Raw genomic sequence first — 20,541 nt, 5'->3', positions numbered from 1 at the left:
AGTGTTATTGTTATTCCTGTATAACTGAAGATTGAAAAGCATTGATCTAGACACTATATATCAAAATTTTATTTGTATAGGTACAATATTTTTCAAGAAAATCGCAAATTGAAAAAAAATGCTTCTTTAATGGTTCCGTACAAAATTCGTGCTAAATAACCGCTATTCGTTTTGTGTTCCACTTGCGTGCCCAGAATATTAAATTACAATATCATCAGCGAAAATCAATCAAAAACGGTAAAGAGGTGATCGTGAACCAAATTCCCGTTGATAGAAATGTATATCCATTATACCTTCGTATGAACTTATTCCTCCTGTACTGGTGTGTTTTTACGTGGGGATTCAATTTCATGATCGTCATTTATTTGTTTACGTAACTCATCGGGAACATCATCAATAAAAGTTACGCAACGTGCCCGTTGCAAGGCATCGGGACTCATATTGCTCGTTATGCTATCTATTTCCTCGCGAGCTTCATCCGCAGCTAGTTCACGTTGACTTTTTTTACGTTCGTAGTTCTCCATGTGCTCCAAATTTGACCCTGATTCGCGGTTAATTAATTCCCTGCGTTGCCTTCCTTTTACCAAGACGTCAGTGAAATTAGCAACTGGTAGTAATTGAAAGCAGTTCAATACATCCTTAGCTTCAGCTTCTACACGATGGTAGTCTATCATTTCATCTTTAAATTTATCAACGTGTTTTCGCAGTTTCTCACTTCTTGCCATTGTGGTCTTATCTATTGGCAAGAGTTGAAATTTGATATCATTATAATCTGCATCAATACGAGCTAAATCTCCTGCGATCGCTAAACGTTTCTCTTCATTGTACTTCCTTCTTTCTCCTTCGGGTTGCATTTGTTTCGCTAAATGCCGTGGACTAATATTTCTTCTTGCCATCATACTATGTAATAACCGCTTGTAACTTTTTTGTCTCCATTTAGCTTCTAAGCGTTTAGCGAGGTCAACACGCTTTTCGGCATCTTGTTTTGCTTTCTTTTTAGCTTCTTCAGTAGCCTGACGCTTCAAAAATTCCGCATGCTCTTTTTGTTCAATTTCCATACGTTCAGCAAGTTCTTTAGCTTCACGTTTCGCTTTAAGCTGGCTTTCTATAGTTTCCTTATGTGCATCGTAATAAGTTTGAACCCAATTGTCTTGCGACTTTTTGCGTGACAGCTCGTGCTGAATAATTTTCATAAATTTCTGAAATTAAAAACAGTATTAAACACTCATTGTCTACTTGAAGTATAGATTGGTTTTATTTTCTACAATTACTGTAAAAACCACCTTCTCTCTATTTCATTTATCTCTATTTCCATTCTCTCTCTCTCTCTCTCTCTCTCTCTCTCTCTCTCTCTCTCTCTCTCTCTCTCTCAGTTAATCGCTTTTCATAAATGTTATAACGAGCAGCTAAAAACGCTGATTTTAGTTTTCTCAATGCCACTGGACTCCAGCGTTCCAGCGCCTCTGTGGTTCATAGGTACACGGGTACCAGCGAGCCACATGCCCTGGCGGGTGTTGTGGGTTCGAATCCGGTTATAATCTCAGATTATAGCTTGGTTCGACCCATGCACCTTCCAGCATTGGACAAAAGATAGGAGTCACAACGACAACTTGTTAAGCGTAGCTACCTATTACTCCGCCCCTCCCTTCCTTTCCACTCTTTCCCCACCATTCCCAAAAAATCCTTCTTCATTACTTTCCCTTACCGTCCCTTCATCTATTGTAGAACATTTGTTTCAAAAAAATATTAACATTTGTCATGCCGTCCTACACAAATACATGCGCGCTAGCTTCGTAAACATTATTGTGATTTTTAGTTCGGACGATGAAAAATTTGGATGGACGGATTTCAAAACGGTACGACGAATTTAAGATATAAAGTCAGTTGTGTAATTTCAATAAAATGCTTTAATAATCGCTTTTACCCAGGTAACCAATAAGCATTAAAATAAGCAGTAAATCAGTCGTTTATTAGCATCCCTGGCGTTTTATACTGCAGGTTGTTGTTTATCAGCCTTTTGACTGCATAACTGTTGTAAATTGGCATCCACAATTCTATTTAAATTCTTCTTGTCGGTAACTAGCTGCAAAGAAGCATTATCAGCACTATAAGAGGGCTAGCAGTAAAGTAGCCGCATATTTTGCCAAAATAGCATTTAAGTAGCATTTAAGGCAACTTAAATGCTTATTGGCTTGCATTTAAATTGCATTGGAAATGATTATTGGTTACCTGGATAGTGAATTCAAAGGGCACGGATCGGAAGGTAAGTGTGTTTGAGTCAAATCAGCAGCAGAACTTTTGGAGTATTCTTTGAATCCTCCTAAGAAATGATGAAAATTAGAGTGGCTTTCCTTACTACGACGGGAATTAGAAATAAACCCTATTATCCAGGTGTTACAGTTAAGTATTTTTTGTGATGTTACAAAAACATTTATATTGTTACATAACAGAAATAATGGGATTGTTACATAACAATGGGAATTATGTGACGTAACGTTAAATTGCTTTAATGTTATCGCAATGTTACGTAAACATTATCGCAATATTACATTGTAATGTAACAATTTTACGTAAAAAAGTAGGAAATTTCGACCATCCTGTTACTCTCAGGTTACGTAACTACAATCACACATCATAACACGGTTACGTAACAATCTGGTTAATGTTATGTAACAATGTTGACCGGGTAGATCCTTCGTCATCATCATAGAAACTGATTATTAGGGTAAGGTGAGGCAAGACGAGTCACTTTTCAATAAGCAGTTCTTTGCGGACTTCGTATGGAGCAGGGAATATGTGAAAGAGTTCATCCATTCACTGGAGTGTACTCTGATAAGCGTCCCTGTTGGGCTGGGGTTCGAATGTTCAATTTCAGCTTTTATTCGGTCACATGGAAAAATCAACATGGGTGAAACGTAGTCTTTCTGGTTGCAAAATATTTATAGAGGTCGTTGTTCTACAAAATCCTTTGATAAAATATATTGCACCATTTCAGAAAGGGTTTCAAAAGGCATCAAATCACTACTACTTTTCAAAAAAAAAAAAATAAATAAAAAATTTCGAAGTTACCATTTCCTGTATGTCTCAATTTTACGTTTTTTCTGACTTTAGAACATAGCGAGATATTTTTCAGTGTTTATTTTTCATGTTTAAAAATCAGTTTTCTATAACTCACGCTTAGACATAATTTTGGAGCAAACCTTGTATCCGAGATACAATTTTTGAAATATAGTATCTAATAAAATAAATACGCTCTTTTTAAAAGTGATTCTTGAGCATAAATTGTGCCAAATTGTGCAGAAAGTGCATATTTCGTATCATTAAAAACGTACGTGACGTTTAGAATAAATAGTTCAAGTTTTGTCACTCACCTCTTTCACATGAAACTGCTTAAATTTGAAAATTATAGAAACGTGTTCTGTTTCGCCTACATAAAATCGTAAATACCTCAGCGGGATTTGAACATACGTCCATACTATCTTCGACAAAGTTGTTCCCAGCCATACAGTATAGCTACGTTGCTCTGAGATACTGTTCGATACCCTGTTTTGACGTTTATTTCAAAAAAATTTCGAAAATTTCAAAATTTTGCCGAATTCAATAAATTTTTGTAACCAAATATGACTCCAGACATGCCCCCATAACTTTTTTATGAGTGTATCAGATCTCAATGATTGTGAAAAAAATAGGTAAGTACATTGTTCACCTACTTTAACATTTCTAAAAATATTTTTTTGAATTTACTCCTGAAAAATGCCATTTTTTCATAAAACTCAAATGTGCGACCCCTAAATCGCGTCAACAAACGTTGACGCCATATAAAAGTTTTGTGTGACACCCTAAGCTATCATTTGAGGGGTGAGCCCCCGGGTTTTCTGACATAGTGCTATTTTGTGACACTCTAATGACCAGCCTCCAGCTTATTGTATTCAATATGATTAAGCGTAGCTTGACATGTTTCAATAATTTTACTTTTACTCGCTTGTGGGTTTTAAAAAGGCCATTGGTTACAAATAAGAAATAACATTAAAGCCAGAGCACGTTCATCGCAAATATGACGTGCCATTCGAATGTCCTTCTCTTTTGACATGAATGGCAACAGACACGTAAGTTAACGGCGTCGATTCACTGTCTTTTGTTCCGAGAAGATTTTACTAGTTTACTTTCACCACAGAGAACAGATTAACAGGCTCGAAGGAACTAATCGAATTTTTGTGTGTAAAATCTGTCGGTGGCGCCCTCCAGAAATAGTTTGCCAAACGCATAAAAAAATATCCATGTACCTTTATCAATATTACTTTGTGCTGGAGTTACATAGCAGCGATGGCAGCGACATCAAGATTTAGTTTGCCACTTACTGCTCGAGGGGTGCTCTATTGAAGGATTACTCGTAGATTACATAAAAACCTTTTACACACTTTTTGTCGATTACCTGGTAGTCTGTTCTCTGTGCTTTCACAGCTTACCGCTTGTTACATAGCAGAAAATATGGCGCATACGCAAAAATATCTGTTTTACTTGTATGAGAGTCCTTATCCTCCTACCATAGGGGTGAGGGTCTCAAACCATCATAAAATAAATTCATGCCTCCATACACCCCCACATGCCAAATTTGGATCCATTTGCTTGATTAGTTCTCGAGTTATGAGGAAATTTGTATTTCATTTGTATGGGATCCCCCCTTCTTAAAGAAGGCAAAGGTCCTAATTCACCATGTCCATAGAAAAAATTCCTGCCTCCAAAAACCCCCACATGCCAAATTTGGTTCCATTTGCTTAATTAGTTCTCTAGTTATAAGAAAATTTGTTTCATTTGTATAGGAGCCCCCCCCCCCTCTCTTAGAAGGGGAATAGGTCTCAGTACAGCATAGAGAAAATTCTTACCTCCAAAAACTCCCACATGCCAAATTTGGTTCCTTTTGATTGATTAGTTCTAGATTTATGAGGAAATTTGTATTGCATTTGTATTGAAGCCCCCCCTCTTAGAAGGGAAACGGGTCTCAGTACACTATAGAAAAAAATCCTACCTTTTAAAACCCCCACATGCCAAATTCGGTTTCTTTTGATTCATTAGTTCTCGAGTTATGAGGAAATTTGTATATTATTTGAGTGGGAGCCCCTCCTCCTAAAAAGATGAGGGTTCTCAATTCACCATAGAAAAAATTTTTGCCTTCTGAAGCCTCCACATGCCAAATTTGGTTCCATTTGCTTGATTAGTTCTAGATTTATTGAAAAAATTTGTATTTCATTTGTATGGGAGCCCCCCCTATTAGAAGGGGAAGGGGTCTCAGTATATCATCGAAAAAAACGTACCTTCTAAAACCCCCACATGCCAAATTTGGTTCCATTTGCTTGATTACTTCCAGACTTCTGTCGGGCTGTGCAAAATATCTCAATTTTCGGAGTTTTCCTGGCAAAGCACAGAAGACGAATCGATTTGCTCTCGCTCAGTCGGATGTTACCTTCTCTAACGCGACGAGTTTTGTTTTGCTTTTGCAATGCTTTGCTGCTTTGCTCTTCCGGCGAGTGAGCATCAGTTTGGTTTCATCTTTCTTTTTCTGCCGGAGCGCTACCGAATGCATGCTCTCAAGGTCACGGAGCAAATCGTTCCAGTCCATATAATTGCCTATCGCATATTCTCTTTGACACACGAAGCGAATAGCCTCGTGACTTCAGTGTGCAAAGAAAATATTAGCTCTGCTTGGGAGAGGGAGGGAGAGGAAACGGTTGAACAGAAAACGAAAGCAACTTGATCGTTGTGAGAAGCAGATCGCTCTGCCTCTGTATGCACAAGATGAGCAAAATGAAGCCTGATTAGTACTCGAGTTTTGAGGAAATTTGTGTTTCATTTGTATAGGAGCCCCCCTTCTTACGCCGTCCAAAAATTGCTCTCTCGCCCCTCCATAAAATTGCTGATCATTTTATCTTTCCAACGACATATAAATTGTTTAAAATTGTTTCAGTTTCGTTTAGTAATTTAGTAGTTATTAGCATTTGAAATCTTTCATTCCAACGTTACACTTCTATTTTCGTTTTCACAAAGTGCTACCTAGTCCCAGATAGTAAACAAAGACATAGTCCTACTTCAAAAGACACTATGAACTGAGTTATTTAAAAAGTTCACGATTCCGAGCAATCAAACTACTGTGCATGGGAGAAATCGTAATACATGCATAACAAATCTCCGTTGAACAGCTACAATTCTTGAACTCCAGAGACGTGTGTATGGACTCCATACAATGGGTGCGCAGTCCAGAATAGATCGTACTAAGGAAAAGTAGCCCTCGCGCAGACAGTACGGATCACGGAAGTCCTTGGCTAAGCGCATGATAAACCTCAAGTTTCGATTTGCTTTGGATATGATGCTGGAATAGTGATTTTGGAAGGTGAGCTTTGAATCCATTTCTACTCCCAGGTCTTTGACATTGGCGACACGTTGAAGAAGAGACTCTTCGATCCTGTAATCATACTGGATTGGCGTTTTACTTCTAGTGAAAGTGATCACTGAACATTTGTTGACGCTTATAGTAAGGTTGTTCATACGACACCAGTCCGTAAATCGATTAATAAATTCTTGTAATTGCTTGCAGTCCTCTGCAGATCGTAAGTACAGCAAGGAAAATTTTTAGATCATCCGCGTATATAAGTTTGCATCCCGGTGGGATAACGAAACAAACATCATTGAAGTAAATGATGAAAAGTAGTGGTCCCAAATTACTTCCCTGTGGAACGCCGGACTGGTTGCAGAAACTAAACGATTCGGTAGAACCGAGCTTTACTATCTAGGCTGCGGTTCGTCAGATATGTCTGGAGCCAGCAGACAAATTCATTAGAAGCCCCTAGTCAGTTGAGTTTCTGTAGCAGAATTTGGTGATCTAAGCGATCGAAAGCTGCTTTGAGATCAGTATATACTGAATCGACTTGAGCAGCCTTCTCCATATGACGAAGACAGAACGAAATAAACTGCAGCAAGATTGTGTTAATAGAGCGCTTTGGAAACAAGTCGTGTTGTTCCATCGTAATGTGAGATTTCACTTTGCTAAACAGAAGCTCATACACAAGAATCTCCAGCAATTTAGAACCAGCGCATAAAGATGCAATTCCGCGGTTATTTTCAACGTTGCGTTTTTCGCCCTTTTTAAATACTGGAAAAATAAAAGATTTTTTCCAGCACTCTTTTACTTGTTTTGTTGGAGAGACATATTGCAAATTAATAGCAGGGGTCTACATAGCGTTTCAGCACATTTCTTTAAAACCACTTATGGTATTCCATCAGGGCCTGCTTTACAGGATGTTTTTAGCTTTGAAAGACCAGCCTTGCAGTGACTTAGCCAGGATTTTCGTTTGGGGGGGGCCAAGTCATTTTTTTATTAGAGAAGTTTTAAACTTAAGAGGTTCACTCGCCTCTGGAGAGAGGCCAAGTTAGTATGCAGAAAACCATTTGTTTAAGAAATATATTTAATGCTTATGTTACAGAATGTTCTTTCGAATTGATTAATTAATTTGTTTAACTAAGTATTCATGTAACACAATTAACAAGTAAATAATGCCCAAGTAATAATTTGAGTTTTATTACACTCTTATGATGGCATTCAAGACCAAAATTGGTCATGAAAATCACCATAAGAGTACAATCAAACTCACATTGTTGCTTGGGATGGTTTTCATAAGTTTGCGTACAATATGATTTCTGCTAATTAGTTTGCTGGTGAGAAGAATGTTTTACAGGATTTTCAAAAACTGCATAGCTTCTGGCACTCTCGCATCATCTGCTTCCACATATCGAACGCCTCGCGCTCGTTTGTGATTAGATCCCCTCCCTCGTCCCTACACATGTCAGGTTTAGGTGTGTAGCCCTTACGAGTTTGGTTCATCTCTTCGTAAAACGTGCGCGCGTCATTAGCCCAGAATAGTTGTTCCAGCTCCTCACGATCTCTGTCTTCCTTCTGGTACTTTTTTCTCCTCAGGATGATGGTCAATTCATTTCGCGCTCGTCGGTTCTTGGCCAAATTCTCTCTCGTGGATATGATTAGATAGTTTTCCCAAGCTCTTTTGACGTAGGACTACGTCTTACGGCAAGTTTTGAGATAGGGTGTCATTCCAAAAAATCGAAAAATGCGAGCGTCACGAAAAATGAAAGGTTTTGAGCGCTAATAGCTCAGCGGTTTTCCGATCGATTTTCAATATTCTTACACCAATCGATCGGAAAACCTTCTAAGAATTGACCCAAATGAAGAAAAGTGTGGATTCTTGATGTTGAACTATTGAAAAATTGAAAATAATGAACCTATGTTTTACCAGAATTCTCGCTTCGTGATTGGTTGGAAGATTCTTTACGATGATCCTATACTATACCTATACTAAACCTATACCAATTTAATATCTGTGCTTGGGAAGTAAGCCAAAACAAATGACAGTTTCCTCATTCCAACAAGATTTCTTAACACCGCGGTTAAACCTAGACCATTTTGATGTCCTTGCTTGGGAAGTATGGCAGAAAGAGTGACAAAGCCCCCTCGTACCAACAGATTTCTTACGAACGCGATTAAACCTAGTCCAATTTGATGTCTGTGTCAGGGAAGTGTGCCAGAAAAAATGATACAAGTTCGTTGTCCCAACAGATCGCAAATTCTTTACTGCGAGATGATTAAACCTCGGCGAACTTGATATCTGTGTGAATCTGTGTGTGAAAAATGTGCTACAGCTGTAGTGTTCGGTTATAATACGACTCTGTATGAATACGCATGCTTGCCGTTTCATTAGAAGTGTAGTGGAAAGATGTGCTGTTGATAAAATAGGATTGAATTGTTAAAATCCCTTCAACGTGGGAAACCATGGATAATAAAAACAATCTTTAATTTCAGTAAGGTAGCAGGAAAGCAATAGTTTGTGTTCTTGATTTTGTTAAATTGTTTTCAAATGCACAATCTTTTGAGAATTGAACGTATGCAATGTTACTACTTTGATAAATGTTACATACAACGCATGTAGCATGTATATATGTTGCATATAGCATGTATACATGAAGACTCGAATGATTACAAGCATGAATACATGCCACTATCACTACAAAGAGACTTACGTAGTCCTGCGTCACCTATATATGCGGTCGTGTCTTGTACACAACCCCTCTGATTTTTTTTCCTACAATTCTATCGCTTGTTGGCATTCCCCGTCAAACCAATCACTTCATGCATTCAATGTTTCCACTCATAGCATCGTGGTTGCTTCGTTGACGGCCGAGCGTATCATACTCCATTCGTTTTCGAGGGTCGAAGCATCTAGTTCCACAGAAAAAGGCAGAGCTTCGTCCAGTAAGCGCGCGTAGTTTACGACAACTGGCGGGTTGTTTAACTGCCTAATGTTTAACCGAGAAGAGCGGCTTTGTTGCGAGGTATAAATCGTCGATAGTTTTAAGCGCACATGTACCGCTACTAGGTAATGGTGCGAGTCGATGAGGAGCATACGTTGGTGATGTTCACGAAAAACCGGCCCTCGATGAGAATATGGTCGATTTGGTTCGAAGTTCGTTGGTCAGGTGATCTTCAGGTGGTTTTGTGGATATCTTTGTGGGAAAAGAAAGTGCTCGGGAACAGCAAAGTTGATACATCGCTGGCTGTTGTCGTTTGTTTCGGTATGCAGGCTATGGGGCCCGGTCACAGGACTATACATTGCTTCCCTACCGACCTGGGCGTTCATAGCCCGATGACGATCTTGATGTCCTATCGTGAGCAGCTGTCGTACGTTGCCTTCAGCTGCGCATAGAACGCTTCCTTCTCGTCGTCGGGTATACCTTCGTGTACGTTAATGATAGTGTAATTGAAGAAACGGCCTTTTATCCTCAACACGCACATCCTCTCGTTGATCGTTTTCCAGTCCATTATGCGATTCTGTATTTTGCCCAACACTACGAAGCCCGTTCCCAGCTCGTTGGTCGCTCCCCGCTCTGGAAAAATTGGGCTTTACTGCCACGGATCCTCCACACCTTCTCGCCTTTGCGACATATCTCCTGCAGTGCCAGATGCCAAACTTTCCGGGTTCTAACTAATCGAGCAGCACCCTATCGCCACCAACGAAATTTAACGATCTGCAGTTCCAGGTACCAAGTCTCCATTCCGTGTCCTTATTTTGTCGCCTTTGTCCATGCCGAATGTTCCAAGTAACGGAGAGCTACATAGTTGAGAATTTTCACAGACTATGAGAGATACAAAACGATGTCGGTTATATTGTTATTCAAAGGCGCACTCAACAAAAATATACTTGTGCTACAGTTTTAGCTTGGTGTATTGTTATTCTGCATTGATTTTTTTTTAAATGTAAGCCAAAATATTTCGAGGGGGGGGAGAGGCCCCCAGGGCACCCCCTGGCTACGTGGCTGCAGCCTTGATATCAGATTCACAGAATTCAATACAGCTAATAATAAATAAATTTTAAGGAACATTACGTATTGCATTATTGGATTATTATTGGAAAAGTGTCTCGCAAACAGGTCACAGGTAGTTTGTTGGTTGTCAGGTGACAAATTACCAAGAAACATAATTGATGGCAGTCCAGTGTGTTTACGCTTTTCATTGACAAACGACCAAAAGTGTTTCGGATTCTTTCTCAAGCCATCTTGCACGCGCCTAACGTAGCAGGAACAAAGATGACGATTGTACGTGCGATACTCGTTGCTGACACGACAAAAATCATGCTTTGTTACAGGATTACGCCTATTTGTATATTTTCGCAAAGCTGCCGATCTTTTGCGCTTTAAAGTCCGAAGTCTAGAATCGGACCATGGTGGGTTCACATGTGGTCGCGAAATTGGCACGTGAAGATCAAAGAAAAGCTTAAGCGTCATATCAAAGTGATCAACCGCAAAATCTACATCTAAAAAGCTGTCAAGCTTAGTCCAATTCACATTGCGCAGCGATTGATTCAACGCTGAAAAATCAGCTTTACTAAGATTGAATTCATTGGACACTGCAAAAGGTACATATTATGCTGGCAGTGAAATGCGAAGTGTAAGCAGAAGCGGGGGCTCTAGAGAATCGGCTTGAACAATTGGCTCATGCGCTTCGGACACTGTACAACTGTAGGTACATCTGTAGCTTCATCATTCACAAAAACTAAATCCAACGTTCGACGCATATTGTTAACAACCGTACTCATTTGTCTGATGCTCAAGAGAGCAAATCCATCGACCAGAGCAGAACTGGCGAGAGAAAAGGCAGATGCACTTGGATCGGAATATGCGGTTCCATTTGAACATCTAATCCACGACAAGTTTGGCTGACTGTAATCACCAAGAATAATATGCATGTCGTTGGGTTGCAATGCATTCGATTGCTGTAATACGGACTCGATATGAGCTTCGACTGAAGACACGTTAGTGGAATTATCAGGACTTATGTAAACAACACCAAAGCAAATATTTCTGTCTAAGCCAAGTATTTTAACCGATAGCTGTTCCACAGCGTCAGAAGCATAAACCGATACGATTTGCGAATTTAATCGATTTGAAACTGCATCGTTGATTCGATTGATGAAGAACAAACGAAGGGCATTCAAATACATGCGTCGTGCTGGGACAGCGGAGAGTATTGCCGCTTATAAACAACTGTTGAGTTTGTTTAAGACGGCACATAGGGAAGAACATCGTGCGTACATTGGAAAACTGCAGGAAAACTTGAAGAGTGAGCCTAAATGTTTCGGGAAATTTGTCAATAGCAGGAGGAAAAAACCTGTAGATCTAGTGAGTATGAAGTATAAGGAAAATTATTCAGTAGACGCCAATTCGTCCGCTGCATTACTCGCTAATTTTTCCTAAGCGTGTATCGAAACACCGCGTTACCTGATCCCGATGTTGCTTCGGAAGATGATGAAATATTAGAAATTCCACGAGATACCATTAAAAAGTATATACTTGGCTTTGATAAAAACAAATCGGCAGGTGCTGATAACGTTACGAATCGTGTGATAACTGACCTTGTCCAAGAAATTGTGGAACCATTGGACATTCTATTCAATTCTTCCCTTCGTACTGGCTATTTTCTATCTCTGTGGAAAGTTTCGCATTTAACACCGATATATAAGAAAGGTAATCGTTCAGACGTAGAAAATTATCGCGGAGTGGCAATTCAGTCGGCTATTCCTAAATTGTTCGAGGCAATCGTGTACGAAGGTCTATATGACAAAGTATGTGGGCAAATATCATCGATTCAGCATGGGTTTCTGAAGGGTAAATCAGTCGTAACGAACCTGTGTGAATTTCATACAACCGTGACAGATTACATATCAAGAGGATATCAAGTAGACTGTATTTACACGGACATGAGTAAAGCTTTTGATGCAGTAGGAATTCGTAGTGTACTCGATGCAGTGTATGATTTCGGCATTAGAGGCAATGAACTGCTAAATTGGTTAAACTCCTATTTAACATGCAGAACGCAGTATGTGAAAATTCACGGCGAAGTTTCACAGCCATTCACCGTAAACTCAGGTGTTCCACAAGGAAGCCACCTAGGTCCGTTACTCTTCGTACTAGTGATGAACAATCTTTCCACTTTCATCGTAGAAGCAAATATTCTGGTATACGCCGATGATGTCAAACTATTCTTACCAGTAAAGACCACCAAAGAATGTTTTATACTGCAACAAGATCTAGTTAACTTTGGCAGATTCTGTGCTGCCTGTGGGTTATCAGTAAATTCCAGGAAATGTTCTGTTTTGACGTTTACAAGAAGATCAGCGCCAATTGTATTTGATTATAGCTACGAAGAAACAGATATCCCGCGAGTGACAGTGATACGAGACTTAGGAGTTATATTCGATGAAAAGCTCTCGTTCAACTGCCATATAAATAATTTGGTTAAAGAATGTTTGCAGATGTTTACACTAGTGCGCCGATTTGGACGCGAACTTACCGATCCGCATGCTTTACTAGCTATATTTATCGGCTTAGTCCGATCCAAGCTGGATTTTGCGAGTACCGTCTGGAGGCCGCAGTACTCTTATCAAATAAACCGTTTGGAAGGCATTCAGAAAAAATTCGTGAGATTTGCCCTAAGGAACTTAGTACGGAACAACGACCCCCTCTCTCCATATGAGCAACTGTGTATGCTTGTCGATCTGGATAACGTGACCGCCAGACATAAAATAACGGATGTTGTCTTCTTTGTGAACGTATTTGTCTGGTCGAGTAAGAAGCCAAGTGTTAAGGGACAAATTAAGTTTAAATAGGAGTCCCGCTGTACTTCGTCGACGCAGAACATTCGAGCCTCCTCTACGAAGCAGAAACTACACGCAGCATGAAGCGACATGCAGGTTCATGCACGAGTTTAACGGACTTCGAGGGATTATAACTTTGGATATGACACCGAATATGTTAAGACGAAGACTTAGTTTGTACTACAGAGGTCAATTATATAGAGCTTAGATTTTATGTATTTATAATTATTTAAGTCAATGTTTAATTTATAACTAATTCAATTATTGCTTAAGGGCAAAAAGCCTTCAAAAGCCAGAACAAATACAAAATACAAACTGCTATCAAAACACCGCCTCCTCGTTTCATTGCCGTGCTGAACGGGTTTCGATCGTTCCTGTATATGTTGTAAGCGATTCCAAATAGTTGAGCGGAATGAATATACTCATTGAGCCAGGTTTCAGTGAGCACAATAACGTCATATTGAGCATCTGAAACCGCGACAAAGAAATCGTCGACCTTATAGTGCGCAATCCCCTCACATTTTGATACATCACACTGATGACGCGATCGAGCTCAGCATGCCGAATTGTAGGTGTTTCCGGCATGTGAATGGACGGAATGGAAACATCTAGCAGCATTCCGGTGTTATTGGGCTGGAAATTTACATTACTGAGAAGAGGTGCAGAATCTGACCTAGCCTCGGCAGGACACATACTGTGCAATTCATTACCTGACAGAGCAGGGAACTCATCTGGCTCATTTACTCCGACAATTGCTGTTTGCTGGTCGCCTGACGAGCAGTGCGGGGAGAGAGGTGCGTAATGTAATTTTCAAGCGTACGGGGATGATCCGATCCACGATTTATGAATGCGCTGTCACGTAACAAGTCGAAGATATTGACAAGGGGTGCGGTATCTTTCCTAGCCTCAACGAGACATGTACTGTAAGCATTTTTACCTGACAGAGCAGGAGTTGTCACTGACTCTAAACCGTTATTGCCTTTGTAAACGATGTCAATCACGTACATGGAGTTGTAGGAACAATGGGCTGTTGGCCCTGCTGGACAGTTTGGTGCTCGTTACTACGATGAATAATCAATACGTTGACGCTTTTTTTAATTCTTTGCTGGTGAATTGGACATTGCGAGCTCCAAGCGGGATGATTGATGTTAAGCAGTTCGGCATCATTTTGTACATTTGTAGAATTGGCAATATTACAGTTTACACATTTATCGATAACGGAGGTACAATCTTTTCGTTCATGTTGTTCAGCACATTTGGGGGCAACATACTGGCTTTGTGCATAGAGCTGCAATGTGTCCATATTCGGAGCTGCGAAGTAAATCGACGTATTCAGTGACTCTACATTTTTCCCAACTGATGTTTACGCGGCGCAGATTGATCAAGCTGTGAAAAGTTTTAGAATCGGTCTCAACAATCGCAAAATCGGACTTCGCTCGAATGACTTTCAATTCAGCCGCATCGGGTATATCGTTCTGTTTGCGCAGTTTGACTATCAAACTATTTTCGTCAAGTTCTTCAGTGTAGCCAAAAATTTTCTCTCGGGGCTGCAATGCCTTTTGCCTTTCGGTGTGATAGCATTTGTTTATTGTTTATTGTTTATTGTTTATTGTTTATTTTCTATGGAGTAGGGAAAAGCCCTCGGGAGTGATACTCTATGTCGTTGTATCTTCTCCCGTGGGCACAAAACCTCTCATCTTTTAACTGTACAACAGATAACATGTCATCCTACAGTACAACATTGCTTATATACTATCCTATGCGCTAATTCACAAATAATACACCTAATTTATACACACTGAATAAATACTTATGAGGCAGATATAACAAGACAAAAATTCTTCTTTAACGTAGCACGAGAAACATTGAAATCGAATTCTTCATTACAAACGTTAAACACGCGACATACACTTACTAACGGTTCATTGTGGCCGTAGTTTGTGCGAGAGCCAGGGATGAACAGGAGATTATTACGACGTAAATTTCGAGGCCTCACATTGAAATTGAAACGGTTAAGCAAATCGGGGCAGTCAATATCCGAGCGAATTAGATCGGCAACAAAGGTAGCCTTAGCAACATCGCGACGAACGCTTAGCAGGTCAAGTCCAGCTAGCTGACATCTACTTTCATAAGAAGGTAAGTTGTTAGGATCATTCCATGGAAGGAAGCGAAGGGCAAACCGCAAGAATTTGTGTTGAATTGCTTCAATTTTCTGAATGCCATTTTGGTAATATGGTGCCCAGATAATAGATCCATATTCCAAAACTGAGCGGACCAGAGAACAGTAGACTGATTTAAGACAATGGACGTTTTTGAATAATTTAGTTGCACGAAACATAAAACCTAGAGCGCGCCCAGCCTTTGCAGAAATGTAAGCGATGTGTTCTTTGAAGGTAAGCTTAGTATCCAATAAGATGCCTAAATCTTTGACTACAGTTACTCTATTCAATATTTGACCAGACACTTTATAATCGTATGGCAATAGAGAGCGTTTTCGAGAAAATGAGATGACAGAGCATTTCGAAGCATTCAAAACCATTCGGTTGGTAACGCACCATGAGTAAAAGCTATCCAGTTGCTTTTGAAGAAAGATTTGGTCGTCTACGTTTTGTATAATATGAAACAATTTAAAGTCATCGGCATAAGATAATTTCTGGCATTCAATAGGTAGGTGGATATCATTCAGGTATAGTAGGAATATTAAGGGACCTAAATGACTTCCTTGCGGAACACCAGATGTTACGGCAAAAAATATCGATTGAGAGTCACCGATTTTTACTGCCATCTTGCGGTCATCCAAGTACGAGCGTATCCAATTCAGTATGGAGCCGGAAAATCCAAAACGTTCAAGCTTAGCAATTGCAATTTGGTGGTTTAGTTTATCAAATGCAGCAGAAAAATCTGTATATATAGCGTCAACTTGGAGACGTTGTTGCAGCGCACGGATGATTGCAGATGAATACACCATAAGATTAGTGTTTGTAGAGCGCTTAGAAATAAACCCATGTTGTTCCTCCGCTATAAAATTACGGCAATAGTGAGTAAAAAAGTCGAGTGTAATCTTTTCGAACAATTGGGAAACGGAGCTCAGAGACGCGATTCCACGGTAGTTGCAGCAGCTTGCCTTATTTCCTTTTTTGTGCACTGGAAAGACGAAGGATTGCTTCCAGCATTTTGGGAAGGTACCTGAGCCGAGTGATAAATTGAACAGGTACGTTAAAGGAACAGAAAGGCTATTTGAGCATTTTTTGAGTACGATTGCAGGGATTCCATCTGGGCCAGAATTGGTGGAGCATTTCAGTTTGGCACAGGTACTACTGGTTGTTTCGTTTGAGATGTTGGGATGCATGGTTAGTGATATGTGACATGGGACATTTGCGGAAGCCAGTTCTACTTGATCACTAGTTAAAGTTTCGGAAACAAAAACACTGCTAAATTGTTCGCGAAATAAGTCGCAGATACCTTGAGTGGTGTCAGCTGTATTATCACCGAAAGACATGGAGGTGGGCAAACCGGATTCTTTTTTCTGCTCATTCACGAACTTCCAAAACATTTTTGGGTTGCTTTTCAGACTTAGTTGCACTCGGCGTTGATAAGCTCGAAAAAGTTTTAGGTTGAGGTTTTTATAGCGTTTGTTGGCGGAAACGTAGTGTGATCTGGTGTGAGCTGTACGATGCTTGTTGAACTTTTTCAAGGCAGATCTTTTTAGTGATTTGAGATGTCTAAGTCGATCATTCATCCAAGGAAGCTGAGGTACGGGTCGAAGTGTCCTTTTGGGTACAAATTGATCAATGGCGTACAGGACGATATGCGTAAAAACCTCAGCGGCTCTGTCAATGTCTTTATCGTCAAAAATGTCATTCCAGTCTGTTTGTTCAATGAACTGATTAAAGGCACGGAAATCTGCAGCGGAGTAGTCGTAAATTAGAGGCTCAGATATATCCTGGTACACTAGTTGTGTGCATTTCGTAATCGTTATTTGCAAAGGAGGGTGGTGCTTGCAAATCTTGACAAGCGGAGCTGGCGCGGTCGTGATCGAGCAAGAATTTAAGAAATCCGAGCTAACGAAGCATAAATCGAGGATACGATTATTCGAGTTAAACACTTCATTAATTTGGCAAACCCCGGCTGTGTTATAGACATCAATCATATCGGATATACTGGGACGAATTGAAGAGTGGCTAACATCGGGATATAAATAGTTTGATGAGCTGCGTGTCCACTGTATTCCAGATAAATTAAAATCGCCTAATATGATTATCTGGTCATTCATCTGCAGTTGTGATACGACCCATAAGAGCGAAGCAGAATGATGAGCAATATAAGTTACGTCATTGATGCGATCGGGTGGTATATATAAAATGCACAGGTAAATATTACGTTCAGCGAGCGAAATGGCGATCCAGATCTGTTCAAGCATAGCACAATTTGGGGGACAGATCTCTTTCGCTTTGATGTGGGAACGAACGGCTAAGAGAACGCCGCCACCGTGTTTTTTAAGACTGTTAACCGCGTTACGGTCTTGCCGAAAAACGCTATATGAAGGAGTGAATAATTGATGTGAAGATGTATTATCATTCAACCACGTTTCGGTAAAGGCAAAGATGTCATACGTATCATCCGAACAAGCTATATAGTAATCACTAATGCGGGTGTTCATCCCTCCAGCATTTTGATAGAATGTCGAGATATCATTCATACCAACGATTCTGCTACTGGACGATGGTTGTATCGTTGAGGAGGGTAGCGGGGACTGAACGGATGAGGGGGATCGACTGTGCGCTGTGCTGGCATGTGCGAACTGTTGATTAGATATCTGCGTGGAGCGGGGGACCGAGCTATTGCATTCCGAGTGTCGGTGACTAGTTGTAGTGGTGGGTATATGGGTATATTTACCGAGCGAATTGCTTGCAGTTTCTAAAAGCTTTGCTGATGAAGCCGGTGAATCGCATGTCAGCACAGCTTCACTGTTTGGCGTGAAGTAAGCCTCCTATATGGAAAGGGAAACCGGATTGAGCTTGTTGCAAATATCACGACGAGTCGCCTCTGCTTTCTGAGCCGTTTTCGGTTTAACCTTTCGTTACTCGCGCCAACTTGGATTTATAGGCGTGCTAAAACCTAACAGAATTCACTCTAATACTAATGGCACTTGGTGAAAAACTTATGAAACTGTTTCCACCGTTTGAAAGATCTTGGTCTGCGAATCAACTTTACTGAAAACAGTAATTTTCTTTGTTGTTGGAATCCCGAGATATACTGAGATAAAGTTAACGGTTCACAGACGTTGTACAAAATACAACAGCGCGAGTAACGGAGGGTTAATACGTACTGACTGTTCAATTTTTGTGACTCGTTTAGACTTGGCAGAAGGGACAGAAGCAGCTGGACAGGCACTCTTGCACGTCGGGATCATTGTCTTCCGAATCACAGTGTTTATCGTGGTCGTGGGCACTGGCGATGCGACGTTTGCCTGAACGAAGTAAACCTCCTTCGATAAGAGCTGAAGGGCCATGATTTGATCTTTTCTTGCTTGGCTGGTCAAATGTAGGCGTGTAACAGCCGCATAAGTGCGTTGAGATGGTTTATCAGTAACATCGTTAGTTGCAGCGGTTTCATTTTTTAGAATAGCAGTCAGTTTGTCTGTCAATTGGTCACTAAATCTGCGTTCGAAGGCTTTCAGCTTGTTATCGAGTAAAGTTGACGTTTCTTGCAAAACAGTAGCAGAAATTTGTCTACAGATGTTGTCATTCAGTTTATGCGCGTTAGTCAGACAGTCGAGCAATTCATTACATTTTTTCTGTGTATCATTCAAGCTGGCTTGTTTCTTACGACAACCGAAACAAATAAATTTCAGCGCTACATTCTCATTCAATGCAGTAATAGCAGAAGACTTCAAGTCAGTACATTTGATATGCAATATTCGATCACAGGCTCCAAAACAATATACTCTATCATTTTCACTTGCTATCTTCAGCGAACACGCTCCGCATATCATAGGCGTCATCACTTAGCTGTGTATTGTTTCGATGCCCTTCGGGCGACCACTGGCAACGCCAGCTTTGTTTTATTCGAACCAAATATCCTCTTCAGGTATTTCGGAAATAGATAAAAATTGGTGCCACAGAGTAAATCTCACACGATGATTTCAGACTAACTGAACTAGGCCACTGGCCAGTCGTCAAAAAATATAGAAATAGTTCTGTTGGCCCTAAATTATCAGCAAATTAACGGAGAGCTAAAATAAAAACACCTTAGCCATAACAGTGTTGGCATTTTGATCGGTTTGTTAACGTTCGCCTTGCTCGATAAGTAATTCGCTCGAAGATAATTCTTGATAGTGCGCCTCCATGGTAAGTGAAAAATAGGTAAACGTGGTTCTGATTTGGTCTGTGTTGGTTGTGCGCGTCTCGTAGTAATTTGGTAGGCTTTGTGGTTTAGGTACGATACACCCGCCCGGTGGTAAGAGTCTCTGACCGGACATTAACGTGCTCTAGTGGCCTTCTGTTTCAGGGAAGTGGCGCTTAAGTCACTAGAGTTGCTGTAACTGCCACAGAGTTCCGAATACGAATGATTTGAGTTTGTACGAACTAAAGGCGAAGTTACATGGTCATGATGGCCCTCTTTTCTAAATGGATTTTGCTAGTACCTGGGAGAATTGAGAGTAAGGAAATTTGCAGGATAGTGGAAATTTGCTGACTGAGACGCTTTGGGACCCCAGAAGTTGTGATAACAGACAATGCCACAACTTTTGTGGGCAAAGCAAGCTTTAAGCCTTGTTAAAGCATTGGAAAATTCATCATTGGCCCAATTCACGCTACCACTGCCATGCTAACCCGGTGGAACGGGAGAATAGAACCATCAACGCTTGTCTTCGTACCTATACGCAGCAGGATCAGCGGCTATGGGATACGAAAATCAATGAGGCCGATAAAATGCTCTATGGGCATCAGAAAGTCATTAGAGGTGATGAACATTTGTTAGATAAAGATTTACGGGATATTCCAGTAGATGAAAGGAATGAGCTTCGTGATGATCTTAATAAGAAGCTATTCCAGATTGTACGCAAAAACTTGGGGAAACGTCACGATAAATCTGCCAAGTGTATAATTTAAGGCATAAAATGTTTTGTTCGACTTATTAGGTAGGTGGCGTAACTAGAGGCTAAGCCCCCCCTAGGAGACATTTAGTCCCCCCCCCTAGAAAAAATGGGCTGGATTTTTAAATTTAAGAAAAAACTATAGTTAGATTACTTTACATAATAAAAACTTGAGAGTAATTTTTATATGCATCACTACTTAAAGTTCCCATGCATCAATGTACATTTAATTTT

The 20,541-nt window shown here is 40.3% G+C and overlaps 1 protein-coding gene across 1 annotated transcript in view; it reads right to left on the bottom strand.

The window, feature by feature from the left end:
- Window positions 1-305: 305 nt before the first annotated feature.
- Window positions 306-20,541, bottom strand: part of LOC128745984 (dynein axonemal intermediate chain 3) — a 42,425-nt gene continuing 22,189 nt past the window's right edge. Inside the window, exon 4 of the mRNA XM_053843039.1 lies at window positions 306-1,199. Coding sequence (XP_053699014.1) covers window positions 306-1,199 — 894 coding nt within the window. The remainder of the gene's footprint in view (window positions 1,200-20,541) is intronic.

The sequence above is a fragment of the Sabethes cyaneus genome, chromosome 1, assembly GCF_943734655.1.
Source record: "Sabethes cyaneus chromosome 1, idSabCyanKW18_F2, whole genome shotgun sequence".
Taxonomy (NCBI): Eukaryota; Metazoa; Arthropoda; class Insecta; order Diptera; family Culicidae; genus Sabethes; species Sabethes cyaneus.
The sequence above is the reverse complement of the archived record's forward strand: the minus strand, read 5'-3'. Positions and strand labels throughout refer to the sequence as shown.